Below are 20136 nucleotides of genomic sequence, written 5' to 3'. Positions count from 1 at the left end.
TGACATGGGAATCCACCGCCGGTGGAGTTTCCCATTTTTTACAATGTGCCTCAGGGAAGGGGTAATTAGAAGCCAACCGCTTCTGAGGAAGGAATCTCTTACTGGGCGCCTGCCAAGCTACCGCCATATGATCCGTCAACTGATCCGACAGGGGAAACACCGCAGAAGCCACCTTAGTTTTTTTTAAACTAGGAAACTTCGACTTAGGAACCGGTGCCTCATCCTCTATAAGAAGAATAGCTCGCACCGCCCTAACTAGTGCTCGCACATTAATGGACGACTTGGTATCCATTTCCTGGACCGAGGCGTCCGAGTCAGTGTCATCAGGGACCTCCCCATCATCTGAGGAACCCTCTGAGTCCGATACCTGAGCAGCCCGTGTCATGAGTGGGCGTTTTGAAATCCTAGAAGGCATGTCAGTCTGCAACATTGACTGAAAAGCCGAGGAAGCGGCCGCCAAATTTTGCACGGAGTTGGAGAGCACATCCACCCATGGTGGAGGAGTCGCCATAGGGGCCTGAAAAGGTACCACAGGCTGCTGCGGCACAGGGGAAGCCTGTATATACATAGGCAACCCCGCATAGGGACCTACTGATTGAGACCCAGGAGGACTCCGCAATAACTGCGGGACACCCGGGGAATGAGGGATGGTCGGCTGGGGCACCGCCCTAGTAGGGAGAGCAGTCGGGACCGACAGACGGTCCGCAATAGACACCAGCACTTGAGAAAACATCGCCCACGGTGGTTCCTGCGCCAGAGAAGGTCTGGATGGGCCAGGAGCCACCCGGCATCGACTACACAGGCCATCCTGTGACAAATCCTCCCTATCTACTCCTGCAGAACAGCGTCCGCAGGAGGCCAACACCGGAGCCACTGAGCGCTCAACCTCCTCGTCTGACATGACAGAATATATTATATATCTGGCACCAGGGTAGAAGTAAAACGCACTCACCGGTGTGCTGAACAACAGCCCACAATATGGCACTGAGTAGCACACAACTGTATGTGACGGACCTCACAAATACGTGATCTATATAAGTGAGGTCAGTAGAAACGCCCCTCCCCCACACACCTGTAGGGCTTGTAGGAGAAGTAAAGGGATAGGTATAAGCTGACAGTAAGTAGAAAATAAGCACAGACGGCAGCACTAGCAATAGTCACATACCATGCAGGAAGATATACTCACTGCACCTTTACACTACAATCAACCTGCCCAGATTCAGTGTCTGGGAGGGCTATAGTGCTGTGTACGCTGTCCTTAATCAGGGGAGAGGTACACAGGGGGACCGGTCCGCGTGCTCCCTGAGATCTGCGCTGCCACTGGGAATATGGCCGCTGGAGACCTCAGAGGAGTGGCCGTGTAACTGCAGCTCAGCGACGCCAGACTGCGTGCTGAAAGGCGCGCAGAGCTGAGGGGAGGAGCCGCTGACAGGGAAGGCTTCCTCCCCTGGCTGGCCATAACCCCAGGGATGCTGGCTTCCCGCTTGCCCCTTTATCCCTGGTGGTCTAGTGGTCCCACGGGTTATGGGGGGGCCCGCCGCCACTGCCAGCAGCCTCCGGTCTGTCCCCAGGACCGGAGGCTAAAGGACTGCATTTAAGGCATTCCGCGCGCCGCCGCTAGCCAGCGACGCGCGGCTTACCTGAATCCCCGGCGACTCCGGCAGCAGTCCTGGGAGGTAGACAGAGTCCGGCTAGTACGGACTCTGCCCTCCCGCCGCGATCCCCAGATCAGTACTGGCGTCGCGGCGCCAGTCGGGGATCAGAGCGGCAGCGTGGGCGTCTGTACAGACAGCCCTTCGCTGCCGTCTGTAGTAAAAAGATTAAAATAAATAAAATCTAACTTAAAATAAAAAAGCTTCTGGGGGCTGCTCCTGCAGCCCCCCTGCGCGGTGACCGACTCTGAGGTGACCGACTCTGAGGTGCCTGTGGCTCGGGGGCGGGGTATAGAGGAGGACCCAAGTGCATCCTGGGAGCTAAAAGCTTAACTGTGTGGTGCCCATGGATCCTGTTCCAGCTATAACCCCAAGGTCAACCCTGTGGACCCCCTATGGACCCTGAAGTAGAAACAGTGTTAGTCACTGCCGTCTATGCATTTGCCACAAAGGAAGCCCTTCCTACTTAAGTTGGTTATAAAGTAGCTAGTGAGGTGTATCTTTCAATGGACGAAAAAGTGGCTCTTAATTTCCCCACATTGGGAAAGAGAGAGATCATATGGGCAACATTGTGACTGCATGCCATCCAACTACTAGCAAGATCATTCATAATAGTCAGAGCAACTCTTATAACTGGCTGGTCTTTGGTCCAAGAATTCAATATGCAAAGCATGAAGTACTTTGCAGACTAAACCGTGAAAGTGAATTATGCTAGTGCTTTGTGGTCAGAGGAGATGTACGAAGGGAAGATTTGTGTAAAATCAGCAACTTGCCACATTATGTGCTACAGTTACCGCTTCGCTGCATGTAGTAATGTGGGGAGCAACCCTGTCATCATCGGCGCAGCTATCCCTAGATAGGGCGCTGAAGTGGTGAGGCAATGTATGAATTGTCAGTGGCGCTGACCATTCTGACAACTGCAGCTATCAATTTCGACAGCTGAAGATGTCGTCACACCACCGCACGGTCTCTGGCTGTCGGACTATGCAGCAAGTGCTTAAAAAAACAGTGGGTTTTTTGTCTCTCCAATTAGCTGAGGATGCCGTTGGGGATTTCTGACTGGCACATGCGCAGTTGCACTGCAAACATCGGTCAAAGCACGCGCAAGAGAGAACTACACTTCGCAAGACAGGTGAGTTTACACTCTCCGTCTTTGGCAACCACTTTTATAATACCTGCCATCGGTAAGTGACCCTGCTTTGCTTCGTTAATGGGTGAAGCAGGGCCATGCTTTTAAAGAACGTTGGCTGCCCCCCCTTAATACATCTCCACCCAGAGTTTCGGAAAAGAAGGTTGGTGAGAAGGGATATTTCTATTGGATAGTCAGTTAAGTTGAACCCAGTAAGAAAAGCAACTCACCAAGGACTTGGTATTGACACTTACAGCATTTGAATTGTCAGGACTAAATAACACAGCATAAGAGGCATTAAATACCTTTATAAATAACCGGCTTGGGTACTGCGCCTTCTTCTTCTTCTTCTGATCTTTCTACACTTGCCAATTCCAAAAAATCTTCAATTAGGTCCAAAGAGATGAGAGACTGGCTAAAAACTAAACTGAAGGAAAAGAAGAAAAAAAACTATTTGGACTAAAAGCATATGAGGATATTTAATATCAGGCTAAGAAAAGTTTTAAAGTGCTTTGGTAACGAGTGTATTTTGGATTCTACATTTTCTTTTACAATATATACTGTAGATTTTATCTTGGAGCATTGTTTACTTTTATCAGCTATGTAGGTTTTGTTGTAGAGCCCTTTTTGCTGATTAAAATACACACCTTTCATTGCAGAGATGCGTTGCTGAATTATTATGGTAACACTCCGATAGCCTGGCTACAGCACCATCTGGGTTTATTAAAGATTTTTAACTTCTTGCAGTAACAACTACCACTGATATTGAAGAAATAACACAACTGTTTTACAAAACATTTAAAATAAATCAGGCAAAAATCCTGTATTACTTTAAAAAATAGCCTTGTGATATCTGGAATCAGTATATATTACAGCCAGCCGACGCTGTAAGCCCGGCAGGGGGTGAATATCCCAACAACGGATTTAAATAAGTAACCCTGATCCTCCCCCCCCCCCTAACCCTCCCATAGTGATGTCTAACCCTAAATTCCCCCCCCCAGTGCCTAACCCCAATTCCCCATCCCCGAAGCCTAAACCCAAGTCTCCTGGGGGGGGGGGGGCTAACCCTAACCTCCTCCCCCTAGCCTAACCCTGACCCTCCCAGGGGGGTGCCTAACCTTAAGCCCCCCTGGGAGCCCTGAAACCTAACCCTTCCCCCTTCCCCCCCGCTGCTCTCCGCACCCGGCTTACCTTCGTTCGGTTTGCTGGGTTCCCGGCGTAGGTATAATGACAGGTGTCGGGATTTCGACGCCTGTCATTAGTACCCTGCCGGGATTTGACAGTCGGGAAGCCGGCGGTCGGCATTTCAACAGTCGGCTTCCTAACTGCATCCCGGAAAGCTTTCTGCAAAAGGAGACCCGAAAGTACAGATGTGTCCTCACACATCTAGCCTCCTTGTGCTTTAAACAGCCCTTCTAATTGCGCCATGCCGTGGCGTGACTCGGTAGCGCTGAGGGTCTTTTTGTGCAACTTTTTACCTTCAAATGCGTCTGAATGACACAGTGATGGCTAGCACAAGCAACTTCTGCTGATTAAAATGATATCCAGCATGCCTATGTTCTCTGTGTGTCTGCGGGTGTATCTGCATTTGAAACGCTACGTTACAGTGTTACAGCCACTGACACTGTAACGTAGCATTTCACATGCAGATACACCCGCAGACGCATAAGCATGCTGCCCATCATCTTAGCTAGCACAAGCAGCTTCTGCTGATTATTTGCATCACTGTGTGAAAAAGACACATTTGTAGGTAAAAAGTTGCACGAGACACTCTCGGCGCTACCGAAGGTGCATCGAGCTCCCGCGTTGTGTGTGGCGCAACTTATAGCGCATGGAGGATAGATGTGGACACATCTGTGATTCTTGTCAAATGTCATTTGCAGTAAAAGGCATTTTTGTAAAGTCTGACTACTACGTAGAGATACTCCAAGATCAAACTTAGCTCCATTGCTTAACTAATTGTCTTTTTACCTTAATGTGATGCACATGGAAGTAGAAGCAATACTATTATCGGTCTCTGGGTTAGTGGCCATACTCATCCCTGGTACAAGCTTCAGCACGAATAAAAGAATGTGTAGATGTGGATGTGTCCTTAAGACAAATTATTCATAAACTGAAACTTACACTTTATCGCCAAGCTCCTCTGCCATGCGAAGAATCTCAAACAGAAGCATAATTTTCCCAGAATGATCCATAATTTCTGCATCAGCGTCCGTAACAAAATCTTTGTACCAATCAGCAGCTGGGCTACCTGGAGTGGAGGAGGATGTGGCTTTGCCAATGGTGGAGAAAAAAAAAAAGGAGGAAGATAAAGCATCGTCTAAATTCTGTGTATATACTTATGCCCAGATGTAAGATTAGTTTGTCACTAAGTTTATTTGCTTTTGACGCAATAATTGCTGTTTTATGTTAAAAGAGGTGAGCAGAAAGGTATTTACAGATAATGCAATTAACAAAATAAAATGTTAAATGAAAAATGCGCCCGTCGCTCCATTTATTCAAGGATGCATGACGTAAATCCAAATGTTCTGCTAAATCTTTTAAATAATTCTACAGTGCAAATTAGCAAACACTGAAGAGCTAAATAAATTCACAAATGTTGTCATCATCGCCACCCAGTAAGGAATGCCATTATTATTCTAAAATAGAGAATGAGAACATCCTTCATATACTTTTACAGGAGAACTAGAGTGTAAAGGGTGGCACACAGTGTCCACAAAGCAATTCAAAGAAAAGGATTTAACACAAGTACAAAAATGTCTTTGGATGCAAAAATATAGAACATATAAAGCTTAGTATTGAGGACCAGGTGCCTTTCCAACACAGCTGCACAGCAGAGGCTCCCTGCTGTGCTGCCAAGGAGTTGCTCATTGATCTGTTAGAATGTACATTCACATTGACAGGAACAAGATACCATGTCTCAAGTCAGGTTGTTAAATCACCGTAGTTCTCAATCTAGCAATCATTTGCAGGCATTATAGATGACCAAAACATGGCTTGATGAAAATGAAACTTAAGATACCACTTTAAGCTGAAAAGAGGATTCTGTTCAAAGGACACCTTTATCACTCATGAAAAATTACACATTGAGATCCATAACACAGAACCTCCAAGTCTAGACACTATATGGGATATAGAGATAGCAAAGACAACATGGTTTTTTGTAAGAAACTTCAGTTCCACCTGCCCATCCATAGCACTGAAGCTAAAATTCTAGCCCCAATGAGACCATCAACCCTAGCAGTGTTCTCCAGATATTAGGATGCATCACAGATGCATTAACCCAAATTCTGCAATACAGAAATCCAAAATGGTGCTCTGACCACTTTCCTGCAGAGACTAAAATGGGATTCTTAGAGAGCTCTAGCCACAACAAATGGACACACTCAAATTTTCTATCCATTTCATTACTAAGGGAAAGAGCATTCAGAATAAAAATGGTGAAGGTCTTGAACAAGCGAGGGGCATCCACCTTGGTTATCTTCATTTAATCATATTCTCAACAGTGCAAGGTTAAACTAAAAGAAACTTACATGAGGCCTGGAACCTCCATTCAGGTTTGTTCTATGATTCTTATAGCAAGTCTTCCAACTAAGGGCCGTATTCAATTAGCAGTGAAAACAGAGTTCTATATTCGCCATTGGTGAAAACGGACGTTTTCATAAAAAAACAGGAGAAAACTGCAACAGGCGAAAAAAAAAGCTGGAGAAAAGTTTTCGCCAGACCAGGCGAAAAAAAATGCAAAATCCCTATTTTTCGTTAAAAATGTGGGGATTTCTTTCAGAACCCCTTGGACACCCCCTCTAATGATAAATTACCGTAATTTTTTTTCGTAAGTTGCGTACTTTGGCGAAAAACGTATTGGGTCTGATTTTTCAATGGGTGGTATGGATGAGTCAAGTGTTTTAAAATATCGCATGCAAGTCGCAGCAGGCGGTTTATTTACGGTTTTTAAAATTGTGATTTTACAGCACGAAAATATACTTGCACCCATTTTAACGTACCCCCAATTTACGTGGAACAGTAATTTCCTGGAAAAAAATAGCTTTCTATCTTTTTTCAAATTTTTTTTTTTCCAACCCAAAATTTGCAGATGTTTTTCGCCAAAGTACGCAACTTACAATTTTTTTCCCCAGAAATTTATCATTAGGGAGGTGTCCAAAGGGTTCTGAAAGAAATCGCCACATTTTTAGCCAAAAATAGGGACTTAGCCTTTTATTTGCCTGGTCTCGAATGTTTGTCGCCTGTTATTTCCGCCTGTTTCTTGGCGAAAATTTCACTTTTTTTGGTCGAAAATGGCCGTTTTTGCCGCTAATTGAATACGGCCCTGAGAAGGAAAAAAAAAAAATCACCTGTTCTTTCCTTTAAGCATACTGCCAACACAATGTCCAAATTCTCAGCTGCTTTACCTTTCTCTGATCCGCACCATAACTGAACTACAGGAGGATTGACACTTCTGAGTCCAAGTAGGAGATGTGATCTCTAGAATGCTCTCTAAATAGGAATTCTTAACAAGGCCCTGCACTGACTTCACCAAGCTTTGCGCCCAAGATGGCTTAATTGGTGGAGTTGCTATTAAAGTATGAAGACCTTACTGTATGTCAATCCTGTAACGAAATGAGTATCCCGCACAGAATCCTAATCCTATATATTACAGATACATAACTGTATCCAGCAGTAAATGTGATATTTATCATATCTAATACATAATTTACTTGATTTGATTAAATGCTGGAGGTGCTCCCTGGAATAGAGTATCTAGAACTCCAAAAATAACAATAATGTATGTCAACCCTGCTCAGATGAAACAAGTAGTTCCCTGTAATTTCAGAAGAAAGGAGGTATCTTGAGGCATGTGTCGAGCTTAGCAACACATTGAAAGTCAAGCTGGTTCTGCCAGATCAGTTGCACCACCCCGCAGGTGTGTGTAGCAGTTGGCCTTCAGCCTCACTCTCTGCACATAAGACGAGACTGAGGTTGAAGCCATGCCTGCCTCAAATGAGTGGTCCAGAGTTGTAGTGCAATTTGAACAAGTAAAAAAAAAAAAAAAAAAGATTTTATACTCACAGTATAATAAATTCCTCTGAGTCCATCATGGGGACACTGGAAACAGTGAGTTAAGTGAGAAGACCAAGGAGTAAGCACTAAATAGTTAATTCTAATCGATGCTGAAATTCACTTTCCCCCCCTTAAAGCCTCCCATCTTCACCTGCAACTCAGTTTTCACTCCGCCAAAGCCTGATGGAGAACACAATCATGCACCACGTACAACAAAATTAATAGGGAGGGAAGCTCAGTGTCCCCCAGAGGTACTGAGAGCAACTGATTTTATGGGGGGGTGATTCAATTCACTTTGCTGTTGATGGCGCCGGGAGGGAGCTCCCGCTGCTATTCCATTCAGCGCTCTGTTAATGTGACTAAATGATTTCTTCTCGCACCCTCCTGAGGATGAGAGGAGAAATCCGCCTAAAGTGCCAGCAGAGTGGCTGTTTTCTGGCTTAAAGCGATGTTAAAAGCCTTGAGGCCGACACTTAAGTCAGAAAATGCTGGTTCTCGCGACTGAACACCCAGTTTAATTGCGAGAACCGACATTCTCCGACTTATGTGATTATAGTCGGACTAGAACTTAATAGCTCTGGAACCAACATCCCAGCGCTATTAACATCCAGGTCAATTGAATAAAATTGTGTATCCTCTATTGCCTTATATGGGGAACACTGGAAACAAGTCCAACATGGAGGGTACACTCCGACAATGCTGTGCTCAAAACTTTGCGACCATAATTGGCGTCTTTAAAAGCAAAAGTGTCGAAACTGTACATTTTGGTGTGCACAGAGTTCCAGGTAGCCACTCTGCACAAATGTTTTCTCTCTAAAGAATTTGACTGCAGAAATGCAGGCAAAACAAGCTACTGATTGATTTGAAAACGCTAATCCACCTTTGGCTGAAATGAGGAGTTTGTGCGCAAAACCACTTCATCAGGGTTAAAAAATTAAAAATGGAGATTTAAAAGATAGCTGCCAGCTCAGAGCCTCTCCTTGGAGAGACTATAGCTGACAAAAAAAAAAAAACTTTTCATGTAAGCCATCTTCAGTCTACTGCCTGAAGAGGTTCAAAGGGAGCTTGCTGTAACATCTCCAAAACCAGATTCAGATCAGATTCCATATAGGTAGGCTGGATCCTAACAACCCCCTGCACAAAAGTCTGGACCTCTGGCAGCAATGCTTATCGCCTCTGAAAAAGAACAGATAAGGCCGAAATTTGGGCCCTGAAAGTAGAAAGGCATAGACCCTGGTCTGGCCCCACATGTTAAAAAAAAAAAAAAAAAGGCCATCTGGGGGATACTTCTTGACAATGGGTTGTAGTGAGGGTTGAGGGGTTTGCAATTAATAGATTAACATTTTTATAGTTTATAAGCATCTCCCTTCCAACTCCTTCCTCAATATCAACTTAAAAAGCCCCAAGCAGAGACTGAAGAAAAATAAGGACAGAATCGAACCAATAATCTTATTTTCTCCTTCCTCCATCTGGGGGACACTTCTTGACCACGGGGATGTACAAATCCTGCCCCTTGGGGAGGTTGTGCTCAGCCTAGGCTGAACAATACTTTCTTTCCAAACAGCAACCCTGAAAGCAAATTCATGACATTTGTAATACCTGGTGAATGTATGAATCAAGGACAATGTAGCTGCTCTACATAACTGCTCTGTAGAAGCTCCAAGGAGGGCACAAAGTTCCAGCTGAGCTGAGATCCTAGCTGGGATAGGTCATTCAGCTCCCTCATATGTCCACTGAATTTTGTCCCTAATCCATCTGGCTAGAGTCTGTTTGGACATGTGGTAAAGGATAAGTAAACTAACAGTTTTCCTTATACTGGTGGTCCTCTCTAGATAATGGGGTATATATACTATAGTGTGGGTTTTTAGAAGTGGAGATGTTGCCCATAGCAACCAGATTCTACTTAACATTAATCTAGCACCATCTAGAAGATAATAGCTAGAATCTGATTAGTTGCTATGGGCAACATCTCCCCTTCTAAAAACCCACACTTTAGTAAATATACCCTAGAGTCTTAGCACTCTTACTACATCTAACAGACAACTGACTGATCTTTGTTTTACTTGATTTTGTAAAAATCGGTATTACAGTTTATTAAGATCAATTGCCAACACCACTAAGCTGAAAAGACGGTGGTGTATGTAATACTGCCCAATCTTCGTGAATTACAAGAAATGGAGGTCTACAAGACAAAGCTCCGAATTCTGGCACTCTTCTAGCTGATGATACAGCAAAAAAGAAAACACAACTTCCATGGACTTTTGCAAATGAATAACTCAGCCATGGGTCTTTAGGACGTCCACTGCCCTCAGCAGATCTATTTGAATAGCATCCCTAGAATCCTCTCTGAAAAGTAAACAGGGAACAATCTTTGTTACCCAGAAGCCCTGCCATGAGTTTTGTAAAATTGAGTGACAGTGGCAAATCCAAAAGTAAGTTCCCTGAATTGAAAATGTCTTCAGTCAACAGCAAATCTTAAAATACATTGATCCCAAATGGGAACATGGAAGTTGGCATCTTTGATGTCTATACATGCCAAAAATTACTTTGTTTCCATTCCACCTATGACTGTTCTTACAAATTCCATCCTGAAACTGTCTACCTAGAGTCTTGTACTTAAATTATTTAAATTTAAAATGGATCTATGACTTCCAGCTGGTTCTGGATTAAAAACAGTTTGGAACACAATCCCATTTCTTTTTGACTTTCTGGTACTGGGACAATCACTTCCGAATCAAGAAGAGCCGTAATCGCTTGATCTAAGGCCAGACAACTGTCTGTTGCTTGGTAACCTTGTTGAAAAAGTACCTTCTTGGTGGTATACCCGAAAGACTGAGGATGTGAACTGCCACCCGTTTGTCTGAAGAGGACCTTCCACTTGTTCCTAAATGACAGAAGACGGGCCACCCTCCAGACATTTCTGTGTGTATGCCCTTCCTGTCATGATGCCTAATCTTGGAGCATTCCTAGTTGTTTTAAGTGATCTTCCTCCACTTACAAAACAAGTAGAGGAAGACAGGGAACAAGGGCGCCTGTCTCCTGGCCTGAGAGGATATAGAATATTAGATTTAAAAGATTTTAATAATCTGCTCCTATTTTGAGCTGCTCTGACCTAAAACTGCCTGACTGGACACCTTCTAAAAAAGCTCAGCCCACTTCTCCATTACCTTAGCTACCCAAGCTGAAGCAATACTGTGCTTTAAAGATGCCCCTGCAGCTACATAAATAGATTTAAAAATACTATTGCACTTCCAGTCTGAGGCCTCTTTTAAAGAGTCCCAATCTGGACTAGGTAAAGTCGTGGCCTTAGATAAATGAGCTACAGGAACATTCACAATTGGTGAATGTTCTGTTAGCTATCTCGCTGTCGAGAATTGGATACATAGAAGGAAACCTGCATGAGATCTGAAATTTCTTACCAGGAGTAAGCCAAGGTTCAGGTACCAATTCTGACAATTGTGTAGATGAAGGAAATTACATTTAATCTCTTGGTTCTAAATAAATCATCAGGGAGATTCTCCTTATTTTCCATATACATAAAGGTCCAAGACCTGACGCACTGCTTTAATCAGGTTATTCACCCCTAAACACCTGTTCCACCTTCTATTAAGGATAGTGGAACCTCAAAATTAGAAACATCGTGATTACGTTCTTCCTCTTCCAATGAAATATCACTCAGAAAACCCTGACAAATTACTCCATAAACTGTCTCTTAAGCTTTTTTGGCCCAGACGAAGAAATTTTCTCTAAATTTCGAAGAGGACTTCCTTTCAGGACCTAAAACAGTCCTCTCCATTGCCTTGGCCCAAGATGGCACTTAAGAGGACCATACGGTCCGAGACCTTCAGAAGAAAAAAAAACTGTCTCTGCACCACCCTGGTCCATCTTAGATGAAACTAAATGAGTATTAGCTATCTCATTACTCTGGCTGGACACACAATTCAACAGTTCCTCTCAATAAGATCCAAAGACCTAGCCCAAGGTAGTTCTTCCCCAGAGCAGATGGGGACCTCAGCAACCAGTCGCAGATCACGAGCATCCTCACAAGCAGCACAGTGAGCATGCGTGTCCTTACTAGGTAATTTAGCCTGATGACATAAATACATACATATCTGAAAAGAAATTAGATTTGTCAGATAATAATCCTAGACTTCCAGCCATATGGAGTCCCTGAGAAGAGTGGGAAGAGAGGAGCTCCACAGCAGTTATCCTCTTTTCAGGTGTTGGACTGTACCATGTGCTGCATTTCTTCCATGCTATCTGATGGCCAGCATAACCTCAGTACGTTACCCATTTGATTAAAGGTAGGCCCTAAGGTTCATTCGCTCGCTACTCTGACCCAAGCCACCCCATTACTAGGTAGATTGGCCTGATCCGGATTGTACCTTTTGCCATCCAATGTCATCTGTAATGGCCGGCAGCCGTGTTTAACAGAGGACACGCCAGCACTGCCATTCTGCTCTCCCTCACAGTCCCTGCAATGCTCTTCTGAATGCATTAACTGCCACTGAACCATCTCAGCCATGCCCAGCAGTGCTTCCCAGCATCTGTTCAGCTCACAGTCCATGCTAGCACCCGTATTGCCCGTTTTGCAGCGGGTCCTGGCACAGCCTGCACCTACTCAGCCGTCAACTGCTCCCAGCTACATAGCTGGAGCCTCTGCAGTTTAGCACTAGGTCTGGACCTCTGCTACAGGAACTGCCAGGCTAGCTGGTCTCTGCACCCCTCTCTATGGACACCAGACTGCCGCATGCCCTAGCAGACCGCCAGCTCCTCCAACTTTAGCCTCTGCATCCAAAGTCCTCCTGAGTTGACCGACCTCCAGCTGCTGCCTTGCAGGTAAGGAGAGGATTGGTAGTGGGGAGAGGAGAGGTGGTGACGGGGATGCGGGGAGGGAATAAATTTAAATATACTTGCTAACCTAGGGCCTGATTCAGACCCACTCGCAAGCGGCTGTCCGCTCGCAAGTGGGTCGATGTTGTGCACTGCGCATGCGCACGACGGCGGGAGTTCCGTCGTGCGCATGCGCCAGACGCGACGAGCGAAGGACTTTCCTTCGCTCGTTGTGTCTGATCAAAGGGGGCGTGCTGTCAATCAACATCGACAGCACGCCCCCTATGATCAGACACAACGAGCGAAGGAAAGTCCTTCGCTCGTCGCGTCTGGCGCATGCGCACGACGGAGCTCCCGCCGTCGTGCGCATGCGCAGTGCACAACATCGACCCACTTGCGAGCGGACAGCCGCTTGCGAGTGGGTCTGAATCAGGCCCTTTGGTGGGCGTGCCGGGGGCGTGCCTCCCTGACGGGGGCGTTCCCAAGGGAACGCCTACTGTCAGAAGCCGGCCCACTGACATCACTAGTGATGTCAGTGGGAGTGATTTTGGCTCTGATAGAGCCAAAATCACTCCGGGCCTTGCGGTTGAAAACCTCAACCGCAGGCTCCGGCACGCAGTGGCGATGGTCAAGACCATCGCGGCCATCAAACTGCACGCTCGTACATGCTGTGGGTGCTGACCCACAGCTATACGAGTGTCCAGGAGGACGCTCCATAATTATGGAGGGCGGCCCTCATTCAGAGCGTGCGCTCTGCTCAGAGCGTACGGCTCTGAATGAGGGCCCTAGTCCTGACCTACTCCTTCAGCACTTTATTAAAAACTGAGTAAAGTTAACCTATTAAGTGCTAGCTTGTCAACCCTCACTATACCCCAAGGTTAAGAAGTGTCACCCACATGGAGGAAAGAGAAAGAAAGAATATGTGGCGCTCAAACAAGCCAATATACATCTTCCAAACCTAATGATAAATGGCTGCTGTCACAGGCTTCTTATGCTGGTCAACCAATTTTATGTACAAAATAAAAACGAGAACTTGAGACAAATTCAGACCCTGTCATTGCTAGTATAGATAACCACTTTAGTGGGAGAATGCTGCAGGTTTCATCCAAAGCAACAAAGACACAATTCTACATCACTTAAGATGAAACATTTTCTAGAAGGCTCAGGGCATCAACCACTAACAAATATTGCTTTGTATTACTACCTTACAGATTCTTCCTTGTATAGAACGGTCATGCTGATTTGTTGAGTCTTAGGGGCTGATGTATCTAGCCATTTTTGCAGAAAATTCGCAGAAAACTGCCATTTTATGAGGATTTCCGATTCAGTTTTCTTTCTGTATTGAGTATTGCAGCAGATATGTCCAATATCTACTACGGTCCCTCTATTTTCCATGAACACAGTCAATCTCTGTAGAAGTCTATGGTGACTGCCATATGGGAAAACGTATCAAACTCAGAAAAGCTTGGCTTTTCAGAGCCTGCCTCCCAATAGCTCATGGCATCTATTGAGGGTGTAAGCCATTGTAGCCTGTAGGCTGTAGGCTGCAATTTGGTCCTCTTTAGTAATGGCAGCTTGGACATGCATGGCCAGATAGCCACATGTTCAATGTAACTCTGTTAGGTCTGTGCCCAGAAGTGAATGGCTCACATATGCCCACGTCCCTGCATGAAAACGTTGGTACATACCTCTGATCGTTTTGTATTGCCACGATATGCAGCGATAACAAATTAATCAAGGGAATATTGCAGGACTTGACTGTTTTAACAGCCACCCAGAAAATAATATTATTTTGTATTACAAAGGGCTTAGCCAAGAGTCATATTTTCACCGCTGTACAGTGGCTGTATATGTGCGACATTTTCTTTTAAAGGGAACTTGCCTCACATAAACACAGACTGCTGATATAACCACACCTAGCCAAGTACTGATTAAGACTTTATTGAGTTAGAAGCTACAGTTTGATAGTTTGAGCATTTAGGTGTATCATTTACTCATGAAATCACCCCAGAGTGCTCACATCAGCAACATGCTCACTGCTGTTCATACAAGTGGGTGAGCAAGAGCCCTTTTGCTCTGAATCATTGTAAATGAGAATAATAGAAAACACAGCTCCAGATGACTTTTCTGCTGACTGAGAATCGACTAATTACTATAGAGTGTGGAGAAACTACTACAACTGACATATCTGGAAAAATAGAAAAATTAGAAAACAATGAATGCACTTTATCATTCTTTTAGAAATCTTTAAGAGGTTGATCCTATTATAATCTAAATACACCATGCGCAAATTTGATTCAATTGGCTAGAGCTGGCAGACAGTGAAACATACACGCATATCCCAATCAGACATTAGGAGACATCCTTTGAGAGGCAAAAAAAGATATATTTTTCAGAGGCAGGAAAAGCTCATGTAATAAAATGTGTCCTTGTACTGGTCCCCCTATATTTTACAAATTTGCGTCATAAATTAGGCGCATATTGCACATGATATTATTATAGACATTTATATACAACATAAGACTAACTCACTTTCTTCCACCTTGGCAACTACAGGACTGTTTGAAGCCTCCTCCACTTTGGTATCCTTTCCGTTCCCTCCACGGGATCTTGAGTTCCACACCTTAATTACTTCTACATCATTATCACTTGCTTCCTCGCTAGAGCTGTCTTTTTTGTTTTTTCCTTTTTTCTTCTTCCTAAAATTTGAAGTTTTATTTCAGATTACAACTTACTCAAAATTGCTCCTACATAGCCTAAAATAATAACAATTTCCCAAAACAAAGTCACTGGCTGACCATGAGTGCTGGAAATTGCACAGTAAAAAATGTAAGTATCATTTAGGCATATATCTATCATGTATGTATCTCATGTACATACCATGTATCTAGTATCATGGGAAGAAAATTGCAAAACAAAAGAAATCTGAACCTAATTAAACTACTGTGTGCAGCATAAATATACCTTCCATAAGACCGTACAAAGAAATATGTGCATTAGTTATTCATAATTTAATTCCAATTTTGGCACAACATGGCAAAACCGCAAGTAAAATCAGTTGGCATTTATCTTTGATTGTTTGACTAATTCCTGGTGATCTTTCACATTACGTTATTGTTAAGTGATTTTCTGGCAGAAGATGATAAACAAAAATAATTATTCTTGTAGGTAGAACGCTCTGTGACAGAGGCCAACTTTGATTGCATTCATAATATTGCTGTGCCGATTGCAGCAATAGGCAGAATGTCCATACGGGTTTGTAACCCGTTCAGTGCAGGTTTGACATATGCTTACGGTGTAGCTTCTTCAGCAGAACTAGGAGTCATTGAGGATTCATCAGAGTCGGATGCTATAAATTCCTCCATGCTATCTTCATCAAAGTAACCCTACAGAAAAACAATTATGATAGTCACAAATATCAATTTCTCAGCGGCAGGCACTGTCGTGTTAAACTGAAACACATCTGTTAAGTCACTTGGAAAAAGTCTGGCTTACATCATTTCAAACAAAGCTTTAATAATGGGCATATATCTTGAAATATAAAGGAACATGATCACAGATGAAAGAGCACTAGGCAAATCTATAGCACTGCGTAGTCTAAAAAACAAATTTCCATTATTTCACCGAAATTCTACCCACTATTTGGCATACTTTATTGGGGAAACATTTAACAGACAAAATATGTAGTCTGATATCTGCCTTACCTTATTTTCTTTACTAATATAGTCCAGCTGCAAGCACCAAGGGTGAGTCCAGATCCTACTTAAAACTTGAAAGTCCTGGAAAAGCTTGGTTCCAGATTTACCTCTTGTACCGCCTCCCTCAGCACAACCAACACCTGTTAAGGTAAATGGATTAGAGAGAGGACTATGGCAAGGTTTTACAAGATCCAAGCATATGTTTTCATTTCACACTATAAACTCTCAATGTAGAAATCTGGTTTTGAGAATGAAAAGTTAAATTGAAAAGCAAGTGCTTTATCTAAAACCACAACAAAGAAACCACAGGCTTTATGTGCATTTGTATATAGAGTACACCTATGTAACATAATAGCTAGCTGTCAAATTACTAATGCGTGTAAAGTGTATTACAAACACCACAAATAGAGTGTTGTATGTGAGGGTGCGATTGCAATCAATTTAGCCCCATACACAAGACATGTATCCAATACCTAGGTTATACCATCATTCTGTGGCTAACTAGAGGGAATATGTAGGGACAGTAATGACTACAGTACTGTTGCAGGCAGGTAAGAGAATGTGGAAATATAATTGTTGGTGCATGAGAAAGAACATTCATTAAAGGGTCACTAGCTAAACAGAGAAGCTAATCCACTGCGATGTGCTACTAGGCATCTTCACAATGCCAGGCTGCGCCCACCACTGCCCATTTTCCTATGCAGCTCTGCTGTGTATAGCTGGATGAGAACTGCCATTCCGAAACAGCGAATCATGTTCATTGTATAAAAATGAAATCCACAGTATGATGGAATCTAGAATTCTAATGCGATCTACTTCGTATTAATAGGAATGCAACGTAACTAAGCAAATTAATGTTTTCTTTTTGCCTCTAATTTATTTTTCCTTCTTCTATTATTACACATTCCTCTCTCTCATTGCCTTATGGAGACTAATTGCTAAAGACATGGCTGAGTATAGTGGGGCTGACTTTACTATTGCAACTATACACCTTAATTTTCCTGTAACCATTATGTTGTTGTGAATTAGAAAGTTGAATACAAGATGCTTGTACATAGAGGACGCACTTGTACATTGTACACAAGTTAGATGTATTTACCACTGGGATTTTTGTGGCTATAAGACTTGCAAAGAAAGAAATGTTTCATAAAGAGTTCATTTTAGTAATAATCTGATCTACCTACTATAAGATGAACATGCAGTATTTATGCTGCTTTAAAACTATGAAAAGAACAAGAAAATAAAGTAAAAAATTAAAACAAATTGACTTGCCATTCTAAATATATCTAAAACCTTTACAAGCAGGGTTCAGTATTTATTAGATTACTTACACTGTTCCCCTCAGGGTAGAGCGGCATTACTAATGCACATGATTTATTAATATTTCTGAATCGGTATCTTATTACCATCAAATCCAGCCTAATGAGCCTAATGATAATAGTCTGTTCAAAAATGCAAGACAAAAAATAAGCCAGTTGGCAAGTTATCTAAGGCGTTCTCAGCTGCACAAAAGCACAATCAAAACAATTAAAGACAATGGTAGACTTTTTGTACCCAGATTTAACATCTGCTGCCAATAATGCACTGGTACAAACTGTAATTAGACTTATGATATCATTCTGTTTTCAAATTAAAGTTGTTAAAAAAATCTTCAGAGAACGATTCCGTTAGGCAGAGAAAAACAGAGGAGGAAAATAGCCTTTACAGAAAAGTATATGATAGATGAAGTAAAAATCCTATAGAACACACAAACTTATCACCAAACTCAGGTGACTAAATGGTACTCCCCAACCCTGCAGAAAGACGTTCCAAACCTTGCAGAATGATAAATTACAGTGAAAATGTACAGCTTGTCTAGTCATTGCCAGATACCTACAAGTACTCATTACGGAGCTTTGGGCTGCAAGCATCACTTCAGCTTTGAGTGATGAATTACATGTAAAACAGGATCCAGCTAACGTAGTATTCAGGAGTTTATCACTCAACCCCAAATCCTCTACTTTGTAATGTGAAAATAAAATAAAACAAAAAAACATTGCAGCGTCTATATTCCTAGACGTAGCAAACCGGAAGTATTATGTTATTAAAATTATATATATTATATAAAGAAACAGATAAAGGGCAGCAGCTGTGAAAACAGCAAATATTATATATTGAAAAAAGGAGAGTTATGGTAAAACTTACGTTGGTTAACTCTCTTTCTTCGAAGTCCATAGGGTCCACAGGGAGACATTGTTGTGTAGGAGGGACCTGGAGGACCGGACACCAACAGCAAAGCTTTTCAAACCAGGATGCTCAAACCACAGCCTGAGGGCACTTCAGTTTTGTTAATAAGCCCAAGGCAGGAGCAGGATAGGAGAGAGGGAAGACTGGTACACTGAGGAATCACACAATCACTCAGAGAACGAAACAAGTGACCAGGAGAAGAAACCCATAGAAGCTAGGAGCGTCAGGGCGGGTGCCCTGTGGACCCTATGGACTTCGAAGAAAGAGTGAACCAAGGTAAGTTTTACCATAACTCCTTTTCTTCTTCAGGGTCCATAACGCACCACAGAGAGACATTGGGGATGTCCCAAAGCAGTTGTTCAAGGGCAGTAACGCTCCTGAGCTGATAGGAGAACCCTACGCCCAAAGAAAGCATCCTGATAGGCAAATGTATCAAAGGCATAAAAAACCTAAGAAAGGTGTGGACAGAAGACCAGGTGGCTGCCTTTGCATAGCTGTTCAGCTGGGGCGCCACGCCGGGCTGCCCAAAAAGGACCCACAGAGCGAGTAGAATAAGCAGATACTGAAGCCGGCACAGGAAGGCCAGTCTGCGTGTAAGCCTGTGAGATAGTCACGCGAATCCATCTGGCCAGTCTGTTAGCTGGCCATCCCGTCTTGTGAAATTCATATAGGACAAAGAGGGAGTCCGATTTCCTGATTGAAGTAGTGCAGTCCACGTAGATCTTTAGAGCATGGACCACATCCAACGAGGACTCACCTGCCGAGAGGTCTGGTGAATGAAATGCCGGAACCACAATTTCCTCATTCAGGTGGAAGCGAGAAACCACCTTGGGAAGGAAACCTGGGCGTGTACGAAGAACAGCCCTGTCCTGATGAAATATTAAAAAGGAGGAGTGACATGAAAGCGTCCCTAAATCCTATACCCTACGAGCAGATGCTATTGCCAGAAGAAACAGTCTTTGGAGTGAGTCATTTGACATCTACTGCTTCCAGGGGTTCGAATGGAGGTTCCTGAAGTGCTTGGAGCACCACTGAAATCCCATGGAGCCACAGGAGGGACAAAGAGAGGTTGTATACGTAGAACACCTTGCATGAAGGTGTGAACATCCGGTATAGGAGCAATTCTGCGCTGAAACCAGATAGACAAAGCAGAGACCTGCACTTTCAGAGATGCCTAGATCCAGTCCAGCCTGAAGAAAGGCAAGAATTTGAGAAACCTTAAAGACTTGCGGGTCAGTTTTTTTGGAGCACACCATTGGAAATACAAGATATGTCTATTAAATAACGAAACTGATTAAATAACTAATCTTTATTTATTGGCATTACAAATTTAATGTTTGTCCCCTTCAATATACTCCCCATTTGCACTAATATATCGCTGTAGTCTTGTTTTCCACTGGTCGAAGACAGGGAGCAAATCAATTTCTCTTAGTTGTTTCAACTTATCTGCCGTTTTCTTCTTTACAGCATCAACTGATTCAAAATGTGTCCCTTTAAGAACGGATTTAACTTTTGGGAAAAGATAAAAGTTGCAAGGTGC

General features: G+C 43.3%; 1 protein-coding gene across 5 annotated transcripts in view; it reads right to left on the bottom strand.

The window, feature by feature from the left end:
- The window catches only part of ATRX (ATRX chromatin remodeler), a 290301-nt gene that overhangs the window by 40255 nt on the left and 229910 nt on the right, over positions 1 to 20136 (bottom strand). For 4 of the 5 annotated variants that reach the window (XM_088445557.1, XM_088445556.1, XM_088445560.1 and 1 more), the window contains 5 exons: positions 16377 to 16518; positions 15967 to 16058; positions 15205 to 15371; positions 4906 to 5059; positions 3087 to 3208 (listed from right to left, as the gene is read on the bottom strand). In XM_088445557.1, coding sequence (XP_088301683.1) covers positions 3087 to 3208; positions 4906 to 5059; positions 15205 to 15371; positions 15967 to 16058; positions 16377 to 16518 — 677 coding nt within the window. The remainder of the gene's footprint in view (positions 1 to 3086; positions 3209 to 4905; positions 5060 to 15204; positions 15372 to 15966; positions 16059 to 16376; positions 16519 to 20136) is intronic. The other variant, XM_088445558.1, reaches the window with a different exon arrangement.

This window comes from Taudactylus pleione, unplaced genomic scaffold (genome assembly GCF_031769625.1).
Source record: "Taudactylus pleione unplaced genomic scaffold, aTauple2 ptg000381l, whole genome shotgun sequence".
Taxonomy (NCBI): domain Eukaryota; kingdom Metazoa; phylum Chordata; class Amphibia; order Anura; family Myobatrachidae; genus Taudactylus; species Taudactylus pleione.
The sequence above is the reverse complement of the archived record's forward strand: the minus strand, read 5'-3'. Positions and strand labels throughout refer to the sequence as shown.